The following is a 16,977-nucleotide window of genomic DNA, read 5'->3' on the forward strand; positions in this document are numbered from 1 at the left end:
AAGGCCACAGTAATTTGGGCTCGATCTTATAATTACAGAACTTAATGTTACAATATGATCAATTCTGTTTATTACAAGCAGGTACATGCACCTGTGTATAAACAAGAAAACAAGACCTATCATCTATCACTGTTATGTTTCCTCTGGCTTATCAACACCACTGTAGGCTATACTTTGATTTAATTACCAGTATCCAAAATGCAATTAAATATATAATATATATCTTATATGCATCTCATTCTAATTATTAGTGTCATATAGGCTAGATGAGACAGAAACAGACTGTTAGACTCATACCTTTTCTTTTGTCATGTCAGATTTCTGGAGTAAACATGTCTTAAATAAAAGTTGTGCACGTATTGAAGGCCGCACCCCCAAAATGTGCAGAAACTGACGTGTTTCCCATTCATTTAAATTCCACTATCTCCCCTGCCCACTTGAGGAAGGCTGGCATTCGCAGCTCAGCTAACGGAGTAGAGGTTACAAAAGGTTAAGCGGTCTCTGTGGTCCTTACAAAACAGCGTCACTTGGAATATTTATGGGATTATTAACATCGATCTTGGAGATCCACAAAGCACTACCACCTGATGTGGGATTTGATAAAATGTCTCTTACTGGTCTGGAGTTTCTCTTTCTACCGACCCTCGTTTGCAGGTAAAGTTTAACCCTTGCACCAAGTATATATTTTGGAAACTAAGCACACACGTGTATCATAGTGTTTTCTGACTGAGCCGAACCTCCTTTATTGTGACCCAGCTACGGTGGAGTGGACAATAGTGTGCTCCTACAACACGATGGCTCGTTTATAATCGCTAGCAGGCGATACTAGTCTCGCTTTAAATGAATACGGTACATTTTAAGACAGCGGCTAGCACCAGCTATGGCTAACTAGCAAATAAATATGCGGAGAAAGGTCTCACTACATTTACCTATTGCTATATTAGCTATAGCCGTATTAACACCAAGCAATGGCGACCAAGAATGTAGCCGCCCGGTGTTCACCGGCTCTCTGTCAAGTGGCAAGCAGAACAGCGTTTCTTGAAGGTCACCGCGTCTTCTTCTTCTTCTACTTTGTGTTTAATGGCGGTTGGCAACCAACGTAGGAGGCGGTAAGGAGCATTACCGCCACCTACTGTTCCGGAGTACGGGTCAGTGAGCGTACAATCTGTATCCAAAAAGCAATACAAAACCAAATCAAAAGAAAAAACAAACAAACAAACAAAACCCCAGCCTACACTCTTTCATAAACACCTATATCCTTCAGAAACCCCACCAGTTCCCCCACCTGTGCCCTACTACCCTCCAACACACTCTTCAGATTAAATTCCCCAATTCCCCGCTCCATCAATCTATTCTGCAGAACTTTCCTCTCCACATCATAACCCTTGCACCGCAGTATTACATGCTCTACCGTCTCCTCCTCCTCCTGGCACACTCCACAAGGCCCCGTCTCATGTTCTCCTAACACCTGTAGTGTTTTATTTAACGCACAATGTCCCAGTCTAAGCCTGGTAATGACCACCTCTTCTCTCCTATTACCCCAATACAACCTACACCCTGCCACCTCCTTCTTAAGATGATACAAGTGCCTGCCCTTACTCCCTGAATCCCACCGCTTCTGCCACTCCTGAACAACCTGCCTCCGAACAATACCTTTAGCTTCAGATCCGCTGCTTTTAATTTCCATCTCAGTCCTATTTTTAGTCAACGCTCCTTTTGCCAACCTATCCACCTTTTCATTTCCACTGATTCCTACATGAGCTGGCACCCAAAGAAAGTGAAATTGCGGTCACCGCGTCTTCCTCGTCTTCTGAATTTTATTGGCGGTTGGCAAGCAACAGAATGGTGGATTACCGCCACCTACTGGTATGGAATGGAACGACTCAAAGGTCACCGCTGTTTGAACGCGGTGCCTAAATGCATAAATGCGTCACGCATATAGATATATATGAGGGACAATTCAAGGTCACAATTTATTTTAAGGACTTTGAGCATTAAAATTGTATAAATAGGGAAAAAACCCTTTGATGTAAAAACTAATTTACCAAATATTACTCAAGGTCAGGACAGAGATGGTTTACAAGTGCAAGTGTCCTCTGTTCAGAAGACTGAGTTACTACTTGCTTTGACACCACAGAACATACATACAGTTCTCGTGTGTGTGTGTGTGTGTGTGTGTGTGTGTGTGTGTGTGTGATGAATACATCGTGTACTTACAGCAAGCATAGGATAAATCCACTGTAGTCTATCTGAACGTCGCCTTGGTTCAGTCACTCTGTCTGTTGAGTGTTGCACAGTAAAACAGAGAGTGCAGCCTCAGCTTTGTTGAACAGAAAACTCTCCACCCACATTTGTCGATTGCCACAGCAGTGGTGGAGAAAAGGTCACGTATAAAGAGACAGCCAATGTTTAAAGTCCTTAAAATAAATCATGACCTTGAATTGTCTCTCATGTTACTCTCATTCCAATCCTTCTAAACGTTTCCCCTCATTTGTCCTCTAGTTACATACAGTTGTATATTTTTGGAGGTGAGAAATCATCTATACAGACAAGATTAAATATCAGTCTGTCATCAGCCTTATCTTTCATGTTTCAGAATGGTTCACTGATCTGTTGTTGAAGCACAGTTTGAGGTACATCTTAAACGTTGCCTTCATGAAACTTCAGAACGGGAAAAAGTTTGTAACACTTTCAGAATGATCTGTTGAAGCTTATTTAACGTACAAACTGATTATTTTAAAAACATTTTTGAGTGATAAACAGGTTAAAATAATTTATGCAGTCTTCCTGTGAAAACAATCGAAACGCTGGATGAATTGTCTGTTTTCAATGCTTTGAGCAAAATTTCTTCTCATTGATGTTTCAGCAGCTTAAACATTATTTACACATTTACAAATCTGATTACACACACACACACACACACACACACACACACAGTGGTAGCTACAGTAACACCCTCACAGTTATTGTGGTCAGTGTGAGCTCAGTGTGTGAACTTGTGTTTACAGACAGTCTGTGCAGACTCACAGGCTGTGCATTTATCTGACACTTGAACTGGTTTCATTGTGCTTGGCGTTGTTTTAGCTGAAGACCTGATGGTGAATCTGTGTTTCACACTCTGGTCTTACTCCAGACTTTCAGGAGCAGGTTTAGAGCTCACTTTTATTCCTCTGTGTGTTGTTCTTGTTCTGACTCTCATGGTTAGATTTGCTTCAACCACCATAAACCAGAGAACAGCAGTTTCTCACTGATCTTCACACTGATTGGCTGCTGTAGCAGTGAAGACTTGAACTTTGAACCCTTTAACCTCTCTGCTCTGTGTTGCCTTTAGACTCGAAAGACATCTTAGCTGAGTCTGGACAGGACGTCACTCTGACATGTCGAGCTCCAAACAACAACATCATTGTTGTTGTAGAGTGGAGCAGAGCTGACCTGAAGGAAGAATATGTCCTCCTGTACCGTGATGAGCAGTTTGATCCAGAAAACCAGCATCTATCTTTTAAGAACCGGGTGAATCTGCAGGACAGACAGATGAAGGATGGAGACGTGTCTTTGATTCTGAAGGATGTGACAACTAATGATGCTGGAACATACGAATGAGTAAAACAAACCACAGGAAGAGATCCATTTCAAATATTGATCCCATCAGCATCATCACTCTGAGTGTTGTTGATCCTCCAGGTGAGTGAGTAGAGTTGAGTGTGTGTGTGATCAGAGGTGAAGCTGCTTCCTGGTTGTTGATGTTTGTTTCTAAAGATGTTGTTGATGAGACTTTGTAGAAAGCAGCTGGTCTGAGTGATGTGATCAGAGTGCAGTAGATAATGTCTGACAGCAGTTTGAAGAGGAAATGGATTCTGTTCTGTTCTTCACTCATCACCTACCTGACAGCTGACACCTCACACCTGTTTCTCACCTGCAGGTCAGACAGGAGGAGACACAGAGGATGGAGGGAAGGAGGCTGGAGGGAAGGAGGCTGGAGGGAAGGAGGCTGGAGGGAAGGAGGATAGATCTGTTGGACTGATAGTCGGTCTGTCAGTTCCTGCTGTGCTTCTTGTTGCTGCTGTTGTTGGTTTTTTGATCTACAGAAAATGTAAACGACAACAGAATAAGGATTCCTACCAGCCTCCAGCTGCACAGCAGCCTGTTTGAAATGTGTCAGAACTTCTTTTTTTCCTCATCTGAGTCTCCTGCTTCTCTTCCAGCTTCTCCAAGGTGACACTGAGCATTCAGGGTAAAGACATTTGAAAATGTCCTGACATTAATTTCCATGACATCCAAGTTTTGATGTTAAGTATCTGAAATTAGACTAAACATTTATTTATTCCAAACAGATTTTTTTGTGCTTCAGGAAATTTAAATTAGTTATTATAAGTGAAACAGGAGCAGACTGATATGCCACCATGCCTTCAAGAAGTGCCAAAATAAGATTTTCATTAATTTCGTTTGTAATTTTCTTTTTCTTTGGTGTAAAACATCAACAAACGTTTTCATATTTCATGTTTAAACGTCCATAATAGTTTTTAAGAAGTAGAAAACTGTCCCAAAGTTACAGTTGTGTCTTTAGCTCCTCCCTGTCTGCTCATCGACCTTCATGAACACCAGCTGAAGTCTTTTTAAGAAGTTAAGTTTAGTGCAATATAAAACTAATCTTCATACTGTGAGCTGTAGCTGTTACTTCCTGCTCTCGACCTCCTGCTGAGCTAACGTCAAACTACCTGCTGCTAAAACACTCATGTTTTTATCACAGAAGCTTCTAATGTTTATTATATACAGCTTTAAGCACTGCACGCACTTCTTAACTTTATTATTGCACACTGTATTCAGTATATTTATTTCTATGAGCATGAATCTTGTTTACTTTTCTTTCTGTAACAATAAATCTGTTTTTATCAGAACATTTTCTGACCTGTTGACTCAGTTCATGCAGTTTTCAGGGACTTTCTGTTTATAATGTTTTTTATTATAAAAAAGCCTTCAGACGGTTGTTGTTTCCTGCTGCTTCATGAATAATCTTGAATTGAAGCTGAATAATCTGAGCTGGACTCAAACAAACCTCATTGAGCAGATGTGTGAACTGGATCAAACCAGCAGCATCTCCACACTCTCTCACACTGAATGATGTCACAGATGACTTCAGCACACATGAGGCTGCACAGGAACTAAGATTCAGGTTTGCAGCTGCTCAAAGTGAAAAACATCTGTTGCCCATATTGGTGTGTACAATATTGTGTGGCAGGTGTGTAATGCAGTACTATCATTATCCACCAGGGGGCAAAGGTTTCCTATCTAAGGCAGCAGCCTTTTTTGCATCACGGACCAATTTATGTCCGACAATATTTTCACGGACCGGCCTTTAACGTGTCGCGGATAAATATAACAAAATAAGTACTGGTACCAATAAAAGAGAAAATGTATTCATTACACACCGGGAAAAGACCCAGGGAAACTGAGTTAATGATAAAAACCCTGAAAAACATAAATTCCACATCTGCTGTTTGACCAAACAGATTTTTCCATGTAATTATTATTATAAACTTATTATTTCTGCCTTTTACTGCCTGCTGTGTTTCCTAGATTTCTTAGCTAACACACGAAAAGAGTGCAGTCTGTCCTCGAGGAGCTTCAGTGAGAAGAGCAGAGTCTGGAAGAGGAGCTGAAGAGGAGGAGGGAGGAGCAGGAACGCTTTGTCAGAAGGAGAACTGTGCTCAGGTGTGAGGACTGACTGCAGCTCACCTGTGGACTCCACCATGATTGTTTGAGTGTAACAAAATTCAATTCTTTCTTTAACCAGGTTTCTCACATAGTTCTCTTATTCAGTCTTCAAACAGACAGATCTGAGTCTGCAGTTTAAAACAACGACACATCGAATAAAATGTGATGAAATGGGAAATGTGGAGCGCTGCTTTCATGATTTGAATCCAGAGTCAGAAAGGACCATAAACTGGTGCTCTGTAATAAATATGATGATGAGAAGAACTGAACTCTTCTCCCCTGTATGTAGAGTGCTGGGGGAGGTTATAGGTATTCTTCTGAAGGATGTTTACTTTCTGCCCTGTAGGGCCTCGCCTAAGCTTTATATTTGGTGAAAAGTTAAAGGGCTAAACCATATATTAAGGTAAAGGGAGAGGACCCTTTTTATGACTTGAGAGCTCGGGAGATTGTAAACATCCATGGTGATGAAGGGAGTCATGCATACACACACACACACACACACACACACACAGTGCCTTAACTTGTATGACAACATATGAGTTTTGCTTTTGTGTTCACTGAAATTAAACAGGTACAGAGAGGCTGGAATTCGGAGTTGGCTACAGGCGTGCTTGTGTCAGCTTGTGGTTCCCACCTCCCTTGCAAGTAAATCGTACGTATTGCTCTTGTCTTCTGTTTGTAGGCTCACGGGTCTATTTCCTGCAGGGTCATATGTTTGGCCTGTGTTATTTTATGTAATTGATATAAGAAGTAAAGCTGGCAGGACACACACATCAGCCACAAACTCCGTATGAATCCTTTAAAAGTATGCCAGGCTCTTTAGACACACCAGTGAGGACACAGCCTGTTTGCACACAATTAACCAGAACAGATCTAAGAACATGGATAATATTTTAATCGGCCCTAATGCAAACTGTAAACAGCATGTCACGTAGTTAAAGATGTTTCTGCAACATAGCCAGGGCTGTGAAGTTACTGCTTAATTTGTAGCTCATAACAAGCCAAAACGTCTCCTTCAGCTGGATGCAGGTTATGATACTGCAGATGTGATGTAATCGACCTGATTCACACATTTCTGGCAAAGAAATCATCAGGGATTGTGTTAAAGTGTTCAAACACCTTTATCTGTTCATTTGTTTTTGTATTTGGTGGCTGCTTCCCTGCTGTGGCGCCTCTTTACTTCCCAAAGCCGTAAACTTAAGCTAACCCAGGATTCCTCTGTCGGCTCACTTAAAAGGAGCGGTGTCGGCAGCAAATGACTAATTTCACACCAGCATTTCACGGATCAAATGACTCCTCAACAATCATCTGTAGCCACGAGTAGTAGCTCTAAAGAGATGTTGCATGCAGGAAACTACTGATCTGATGATTGAGTGCACAGACGAAAGTCATTCTTTTAATTCCAGTAATGATTTTATTACTGAGTACCTCTCAGTGCTGCTGCTGTGGCCAAGTGTGTGCACAGGGACAATGAATTTGACTTCAGTTGCGCTCTGCATGCTCAAAAGAAATGTCATATAAAAATAGGCTAAATGGACGACACCAGCACATGTTGCATCCAACTACTGGCCAATAACCTGCCTCAGTACCACATGGAAGCTCCTGGTAGGCATCATAACAGAACAGGCACACGGATCAATACATGAGCGGGGCACAGAAAGGAATAAGCAAAAATACCAGGAGTGCAAAACACCAGCTGCAGGTAGATAAAGCAGTAACTCAAGACTGCCTAAGAGCCTTCATCAGGAACTCAATGGGGATATGGGGAACAAACCAGAGGCCAACTTCAAGCTCACAGCACCAGTGCAGAATCTACCAAGGAGATGCACTGTCTCCACTGCTGTTCTGCGTAGGCCTGAACCCCCTCAGTGAGATCAACTGTCACACCTATAGGCTATCAACACCTACGCTCTGCTAGGACAATAAGCTGGAGGAGGCGATAGAAGCCGCTGATATCAAGACCAGGAAGCTCCTGACCAAGCATGGAGGGTTTCATCCCAAGTCCAGCACCCTGAGGCTGTACACTAAGCAGAAGGAAGGAGGCCGGGGACTATAACTGAGAAACAGGTGTGAGTGACAGAACCACAGTCCGGGATAAGACAACAAACATCAACATGGACAAACTGGTGCTGGCTAATCAACCGGACATAGTAGTGGTGGACAAGCAGAAGGAGACGGCTCTGATAGATGTAGCAAAACTGAATGACTGCAACATGAGGAAGGAACATGAGAAGCTCGAGAAGGGCTCAGAGAAGAGCTGGAGAAGATGTGGAGGGTGAAGGTGACGGTGGTCCCAGAGGTAATCGGAGCACTAGGTGCAGTGACTCCCAAGCTAGGCGAGTGGCTCCATCCTTTATATCTTTGCATCCATCCAGAAATTTAGCCTCACAAAGATACTCTGAGTATGTTGAACCAGTAGTACAACTTGAGGTACTTTAAATATATTTGGAAAACACGATGTAATCACTGCTAAAATACTTTAGTAGGATTATAACTTATCCTTGGGTTAAACACCTGCTAAGCTTATAATAACAACATTAACATTAACATTTTGTAAAACAATCAAAACACAGGATCATCCTTCCCGCTGTTGCCAAGTGGTTACTCACAGGATGATTCAACTCAACTTTATTTATAAAGCTCCAAATCACAATAACAGTCGCCTCAGGGGACTTACGAGGATCATTGTTGGTGTTTCTTATAGTGATTAACACTTTGATTTGGCAAAGGTTGCTGGTTTGATTCCAACCGTAGACAAGTTTCTAAAAACTGTGCCGAATGAAACATGCAGGTGTGTGACTACTGTGGTGAACTACATCACAAAGAAAACTCCACTAAACTAGTCTAAACTACTCGAGTTATCACTCAGATATCAAGTTACATTTAATGTTCAGTGTGTGAAGTGAAACCCCTGATCACATTTTTCAAGCATGAACTTTAAATGTCACTTAACTGTCTGGACTGCACATTATGAACACATCATGTTAGACTTTAAACACCTTTTATGTCACAAATTACAAAAGAAAGAAGAAAAATGCATTTTTAATAATTTAAACTTGTTGTGCGTTATGAAAACACATTACTGTAGAAGATGTTCATTAATATTAAAATATCTAATATGATCTAATATTAAATTTGCCAAATGAACATCTGTTAAAGAAACATAATCGACTAAAGCGTGTGGCAGATGGTGTTGTGTCTTATGAATGACACACATTGTCCCACAGTTCATGACAAACATCTCTACAAGGCTTAAAATCTAAAGTAAAGAGAAAATAAAAATAGGCCTTCAAGATAACCAGTCAAATTTAATCACAGCCAATTTAACAGAGCTGAAAATACTGAGGCTACAGCTTCATCTAGTGGCAGATGGCTGCATATGATTTCCAGTCTTTCTATAGAAAACAGTGGGAACAATAATGCATATGTCATAAGTGTACTTCTCCTTATTATGAGACTATTATGAGAGATGTTGAAACCCACAGAAAACAGAAGATGGATGCTGTGAAAATATTCTGCTGGACTCTGGTGTTTGTCTGCCTCCTGCTGTCTGTAACTGCAGGTGAGATTTAAGTGTCCTTGTAAAGTAAGCAGCACCTGCATCACCTGTGTGATAGAAGGAATGTTGGCCAATTATGGGCTCAAAAGGTGGTCATAAATATTTTGTACTTGTAAATCAGGTTTTGTATGTGTGAAAAGAATTTGTGTGTGGATTTGGCCAAAAAACAACAACAAAAAAACAAAAAAACGTGAATCTCTGCAAGTTCCAAGTAAGAATTTTGACCCTATTTTTCTTCCTTTCATCTGATTGGTCAATGTCATGTCAATCACAAATGTAACAATCAGAGAACAGATGGGTTTGGCTGTCTGAGGGACACTTTTTTGAACCAAGAATCAAACTGCAGGAAAACCTGATGGAAAACCTGCTCACTGACCTTCTCTCACTTTAAGTCTCAAACTTCAAAATTTACAGATTTATTCTCTTTATCAAACATATAACAAGTTTGTGATCTCTTTATGCTGCTAAAAAAACCTAAACATCTACAAGTAAAGTTATTATGATGGAGTCAATATAAAATGGAGACGCGTCAGTGTTTCAGTGTCAACAAGGAAGTTGTTTCAAAAGAAGTTTTTCTTCTTTAAGTTTAACGTTAGAAAAAAGTATTTAAACTTTCATAACAGTCATCAAATTTATAAAAACAACAAATTACTGTCAAATAGATGCTGTTTGTTTTAATTTGCTGATGTGGTCATTTACAGCACGCCAAGAGGACAAAGATCTTCAGCTTCCAGTATAGTTATGAGCTGCAGTCCTTTGGCAGACTACAGGACTGTCTTTGTCCTCCTGTCTCAAAAATAGAAAAGTCACTGTTTAACTCAGAAGCACAAAAATCAGGAAGCACAAACATCTGGACTTTATTCAATTCAATTTTCAATTCAATTTTATTTCTAAAGCGCCAAATCACAACAACAGTCGCCTCAAGGTGCTTTATATTGCAGAGTAGATTGTACAATAATACATACAGAGAAAGAGCCAACAATCATATGACCCCTATGAGCAAGCACTTTGGCGACAGTGGGAAGGAAAAACTCCCTTTTAACAGGAAGAAACCTCCGGCAGAACCAGGCTCAGGGAGGGGCAGGGCCATCTGCTGCAACCGGTTGGAGTGAGAGAAGGAAAACAGGATAAAGACATGCTGTGGAAGAGAGACAGAGATTAATAACAGATACGATTCAATGCAGAGAGGTCTGTTAACACATACTGAGTGAGAAAGGTGACTGGAAAGGAAAAACTCAATGCATCATGGGAATCCCCGGCAGCCTACGTCTATTGCAGCATAACTAAGGGAGGATTCAGGGTCACCTTTAGTGTATCTGCAGAAGTGAGAGGCGGTACTTTTACCCTCCATGAACCATCTGCTTTTCCAAACCTCGTCGTGGTCTCACTTCTTTGGTGGAGGAGACTGTCTTCAACAATAAAACTCAGGCATTCCTCCAGTTTGATGCAAAGGATTTTCAAATTAATCTTTTATTCAATATGACTGAAAACAAGTGACTGAGTCCATAAATTAAGTAGTCTGCTGGCCTTTAGAGAGAATACAGACTATGATGGCTAACAGCTGACTAGTGTCTTAGACAGCAGTGATGGAGGAAATCCACCCTGAGTGTAAACTGCACACAGAAAGAGGTCAGTGGAATTTGCAGCAGCAATCTTCTTGCCCTGAGGGGACAGTGATAACCTGCAACCACTTATGATAGCAGTTTCTGAATTCCCGAGTACACGAGCCCGTAGTCGCGTTCTCGCGAAGTCCGGACTTTGTTTGTCCGCAATTGCCAAGAACGCGAGAACGCAGCACCATCGCTCTACAATTTGAATAACCTAACCTAACTGAAACTATATCTGTAATATGTTGAACAAATGTTTTGATCAAAAACCACTACTAAAAGCTTACTCAAAAGATATAAATGAATAAAAGATAATAATTAATAACCTAGTTATTCAAATAGCATCATCCAAACAGCTCCTCAAAATAACTTACACTTACACTCTGCCTGAGTTAAATTTGACTGCGAATTAATGCGTTTCATATGTTAATACAATACATTTAATATTGGCATATCATATTTACATTATATTATCTAAGTGTGATGTAATGAAGTAGATATCTAAATGTTTACAAGCTAATCTTAAAATAAGACAAATGAAAATTTCTGCTTTCATGTCTGGCAAACAATGCTGTACCGAACGTTTCAAGCCGACACTTGTTTTTTCTTTAAAGGACTGTTAACAGTCATGAGTTCAGACTGTCAGTGCAAGCAGTCAGGCACAGTTTGTGCCACACCGCCGGTATTGTGCCAAAAGGTAATTGCCTGCCAAAAACTGATTTCCAATGTTTCCGTGTCTTTTAATGACTTGTCACAGCTAGGGTTGCCAACTCCCTGAAAAATAAATAAGGGACACCTCGTAGGCCGGGCCGGGCGACCCAGTTGTCTTCACCCTTCCCAGTGTGGTGAATTTTGTAGCTCTTTTTTTGTGTGTGAAATTGTTTTTTTTTAACCATTTGATTTGAATTTGATTTAAGTAGATGCATCTTCTTTGTGAAATGAACACATGGGAAACAAATGATCATTTAGCCATTTATTTTTAGCTCAAAATGACAACATTAACACAATAAAACAGGTCTCTTTCTTAAACAGAAGCTCATGTCAGTCATGCTTAACTTTTGAGAATATAAGTAAATCTTTCTTTAAAGGAACTCTGTCCTGCTTAACTTTAAATTATATAAATTAACAGAAAACAATAGAACAAAAAACAGTCTTGTAACAGTGCACATTTAGTGCATTTAGTACGATTGGCTTCAGTTGAGGTATTATTTCAGCTTTTGCTCCCGTTTGTAAACCCACTTGTTCACATGATTACGCATCATAACTCATCATCATTATTCATCTATGTATTACTTTTATGTATTAATCATCTATTTGTTGTAATCATCTATCCTTGCAGTTGTTTATTACACAAAATAAATGATATTATCACACTTCTGGCCACATCGCGCTGATATTCACTGCACACGCCCATATTAACCTTAAACAGAGGGTTTAAAAAAAACAAACCAGTGTTACAGACCATATCTGCTTCTGCCACGGCCTGGTGGGCAAAAAATTGTTTAAGGGTTCCCAGAGCTTTCACGCCCCTCATGTTCTTCATGTGCCCACCATTAGAAGGATGCCTATGGAGGTGTTATTGTGCACTTTTTTCCAGCCAGGTGTTTTCCTTTTCCCATTCCTCCTGTACTTTTGCAGCCTTTTTTGTCTTTGCTGGAGCAAACATTGCTGGTCTAATGCTGGGCTTACACTGTGCGATTTTTGGCCCATTTTGAGCCGATTTTTGAGTCGTGCGATGGTTTTGGTAATCGGCCAGATTTTCGCTTTCATTGTACGTGCACACGCGTGAACTCGTAAACATCGGTGAAAAAGACGGAGCAGCACGGCTGTGCAGCGTGTGATCTGGACACAAGCGATGGAGGCACAACTTGTAGAACTTTGGAAAGCTCATCCGAGCCTTTTCGATGTGGCCTCACAAAATTATCACGACCACAACAACCGTGAAAATAGTTGGATTTACATTACTGCTCAATCACAGCTGCCTGATCAATATTTTTCATTGGCAATTTAGCAAAGTTGATGGTGGTGGTGGTGGTGTGTGTCTGTGTGAGTGAAAGACAGAGAGGGAGAGCGAGCGACATACGGTTTCATATGCAAAACAAAAAAATATTGCGCTACCTTACGTGGTTACAGTTCTACAGGGATTTAAAAATAGTTAGGGAAAACGGAGTGTGCCTGCTCCGACCGGTTGTAAAGGGTTAATTATATATTTTATGTAATCATTTATAAAATTTGGGTTAGTACGACATAAACGATAGAAGACAAATGGCACGATAGACACTTTTCTATCGTCCACACGATATATATCGTCATATCGCCCAGCACTATTAAGAAGTTAAGAAGATTTAAGGAGCGAACCATTGACATAGTAAATAGCAACATGCACACCTTCAGTCCTACAGAGCAAAGAATTTCTATTCAGCCTGATTTGTTTTTCATGTCTTCTCCTCCATCATCAGTTATCAGGAGAGCAGACAGTCAAAGTACAAGAATTCAAACAAACACAGAGATTCTACTTACAGAGCAGACACAGCACAGATGTTTCCTTCATCGTCCTTCTCACTCATTTCAGCTTCTTTTCATTTCTGTCTGCGACACCACTCCAAGCCCGCCCTCTTCCTCTGAGCACCAGCTTTTCTGCTTTTACAAAGAGAAGAAACCATTAGAAAAGGTTACCACAACCACTCTGTGTTTTTTAGTTTCTTTTTAGTTTCTAAAAACACTTTGAAATGAAAGCTGCTCAACAAACACATGCTTAAGACAATGGGAAGGTTTGCATCAGGAAGAGTATCAGCCATAAAATTTTGGCCCAATCAAACTGATCATAATGATAAAAGTGAAGAATGATCATTTTAAATACTTTTACTGGAAAAATCAGGCACAGCAATTATTGCCCGACCCTGGTCTAATTGTGTCACCTGTGAGTTTAAACTTTATTGCTCCTGAAAGAAAGTCCTGTGATAGTCAGTGACTTTCAGCTCCTGTAAAATAAATTATTTAATAAATGTAATTATATTTAATCACATTTATTTATAAATTAACACAAGCATTAAATGATTAAAATCATACAGGCCAAATGACAGACAGCGTGGTAAGAGGAAAAAAACCCCCAAGGCGTGGCACTCTGTGCTGTGACTTCGGTAAGTTGTCAAGGAAACCACCTGTGCGTTCAAGAATAAAGCACAGGTGGTTTTCACATGTCTAACATGTCTCGAGGCTGTAATCAATAAAATCTTACCCATGTCGATTAGTTTTTCTTTATTTTTTAAGATTTGTTTGGTTGTATTTGTTTTCTCTTGGAATTAAATGATGCCTACTGCACAGGGTCACTTCCCTTTCTGGTGTCAACCTGTTGTCAAACTTGCCCTTTACAGTGGGAGGAAAGTGGGACTGGCTTTACAGCAGCTTCATGTCAGGCCATCTTTAAGTAAAAGCATTTGGCAGCTACACTCGCTTTTATGACATAGTGGCATCTTCGGACATTTAGGACGCTCCAGTCTTGAGATCAACAGCACTTCACACGATGGATGCTGGAAAATCTGCTTTAATCTGCTGGATAATGTTCGCCTGTATTCGCTCATTTACGTCTGCAGGTAAGATTTAACTATTAGAATAACTTTTAAACAAATTAGCAGCCGTGTGTATTATCGCTGTAAATGTAATATTGTGCTCCTGTGTTTAATTAAACTGTTTTTACTGGTATTGTAAATACTTAAGACCTAACTAAGAGTTTAAAGACACGACACGATGTAGCAGAGATGTGCTTCAGCCTGTGGGAGCAGCAATGCTATCTACGATTATGCTGTTAGCACACATCCGTGTCTTCTTACCAGAGTCATGGTGTTTTCTCTTTTAACTGTTCACACTGCATTTCTGGATGTTGTCCGATCAGCGATCAGGAGATCCAATCCTTTCCTGTCATCGTGATGGATGTGGTGTTTGTGAGGAAAACACCGGGAGGTGGAGGTTTAGCCTGGCCGCGCAGCAGATCGACATGTCCGCTTCTGCTTCAGCTCTCTCCCCCGCCTAAGTCGCTGCTGGTCCGGCTGACGATCCACGGCGAGCTCGGTGACTTAAAGATTTCGTCCAGAGTGTTGTAGACTGTCTAAAATAAATCACTGTGATGGACTTATGGCAGCTTAATACGATGTCGGTTAGGTCTGGTCAACTACCCGCAGGGCAGACAGCAACAATGAGACCACAGTCGCCATGTTTGCAGATTTCCTGGAATAGTAACCAGATCTCAGACACAAGCTCCTTATTCCTCTCCGTCTCCGTCTCTGCTCCATGTTCACTCCAAACAGCTTTGTAGCTACTTTCACAAACACGCACAGCTCCTTTGTGACCGATTAAACACGAAAACAAACATTTTATCGTCGAAGAATCCGGAGACGGAGGAATCAGCGACCATCGACGTCCACGAAAAAACGACGACAGCGCAAGAATCTGTCACGTGATACGCGGACACGTGGGTTTCGGTAGTGTTTGTCGGCAAATTTAAATGAACAGACAATTTTTGTGGGATTTATTTATCTACTAGATAAATATGATAACATTAATGTATTTGCATGTTAACAGTAGAATATGTGAGATTTGTCTGAACATTTACACAGAGCTGTTGAACTGAATGCATTTATCCAGTTTTAACTTCAGCTCCACTGCAAAAACACAGATAAAAGTTTAATTCTCTAACTCTATAATATCGGGTCAAACGGCGTTACAATAACAGAATATACAAACAGACTGTGAGTAAAGTCATGTCCTGCTAACAGGAGGACTCTGCGCTTCCTGTAAGCAAATGGCAAATAAGAGCCACGAATAGGAAACAGCTGAATGGGATAATCAGAAAAAATAGATGGATAAACGGATGGAATGAAGAAAAATCTCAGTTATCATAATTTAACTGATGCATATTTTTGAACATAAGAACATATTTATTACAGAGAATTTAAACAGAATAAAAAAACAGTAAATAAACGTGTGTTTGCAAAAAAACTGATGGCTTTGTTTGTGTGAAATCCATTAAAGATCTAACATGAAGCTGTATCTGTATTCTGAAAGATTCTAGCAGGTGTGATAGTCAGGTTCATAGGACCAGAAAATCTCTGATACTTTGACCTTTAACCTCTCTGATTGGTTTTGTTTCCTCTTTCAGACCAGAAAAACATTACAGCTCTGTCTGGACAGAAGAACGTAACTTTGAAATGTCGAGCTCCAAACAACAACATCACAGTTGTAGAGTGGAGCAGAGATGACCTGGGAGAAGAAGAATATGTGCTTTTGTACCGGAATAAGCAGTTCGATCCAGTCAACCAAAATCCATCTTTTAAGAACCGGGTGGATCTGCAGGACACACAGATGAAGGATGGAGACGTGTCTTTGATTCTGAAGGATGTGACAAGTGCTGATAATGGGACATACATGTGTTGCATCGTCATGGCAGGATCAACCTCGTGTGACCCCATCAGCATCATCTACCTGAGAGTTGTTGATCCTCCAGGTGAGTGAGTAGAGTTGAGTGTGTGTGTGATCAGAGGTGAAGCTGCTTCCTGGTTGTTGATGTTTGTTTCTAAAGATGTTGTTGACAAGACTTGTTGTTTCTCACCTGCAGGTCAGACAGGAGGACTCACAGAGGATGGAGGGAAGGAGGATGGAGTCAATAAACGTTTTGGGCTGGTAGCTTTTGGTTTGTTTATTCTTGGGCTCATTGTTGCTCTTGTGATTGCTACAAAACTGTCAAACAGAAATTTATCCAACCATCTTCCTTCTGACAAACCAACTGACATCTGTTCTAAATCAGCATGACTGGATGATGAAAACAGCAGCCTGGTACAACAACAAGTCTTACATGGACCAGTACTTATGTAGCCTCTTTTCACTATGTTTGGAATGTCAAAGCACTTTTTTACTACAAGCCTGACTCACGTGTAGCTTTTCCTAAGTGTTTTTAACCTGACAGTCACACTCTCACACTCTGCTGCTGATATTCTAAAAAAAAAAAAAAGAAAAAGAAAAAAAGAAAAACTATCAGCAGCAGATGAACAGCATGTGAAAGTGACCCAGGACCTGAGAGATCCATGTGGACCTTCAGCTGATCAT

The 16,977-nt window shown here is 40.6% G+C and overlaps 1 protein-coding gene across 1 annotated transcript; it reads left to right on the plus strand.

Moving 5' to 3' along the window:
- The first annotated feature begins 14,804 nt into the window (after positions 1 to 14,804).
- LOC112844786 (uncharacterized) lies at positions 14,805 to 16,683 on the plus strand. The gene is made up of 3 exons (XM_025904431.1): positions 14,805 to 14,946; positions 16,034 to 16,378; positions 16,490 to 16,683. Exons 1-3 carry the CDS (start codon positions 14,805 to 14,807, stop codon positions 16,681 to 16,683), a joined length of 681 nt encoding a protein of 226 aa, XP_025760216.1.
- The last annotated feature ends 294 nt before the right edge of the window (positions 16,684 to 16,977 follow it).

The sequence above is a fragment of the Oreochromis niloticus genome, unplaced genomic scaffold (assembly GCF_001858045.2).
Source record: "Oreochromis niloticus isolate F11D_XX unplaced genomic scaffold, O_niloticus_UMD_NMBU tig00001593_pilon, whole genome shotgun sequence".
In the NCBI taxonomy this organism is placed as follows: domain Eukaryota; kingdom Metazoa; phylum Chordata; class Actinopteri; order Cichliformes; family Cichlidae; genus Oreochromis; species Oreochromis niloticus.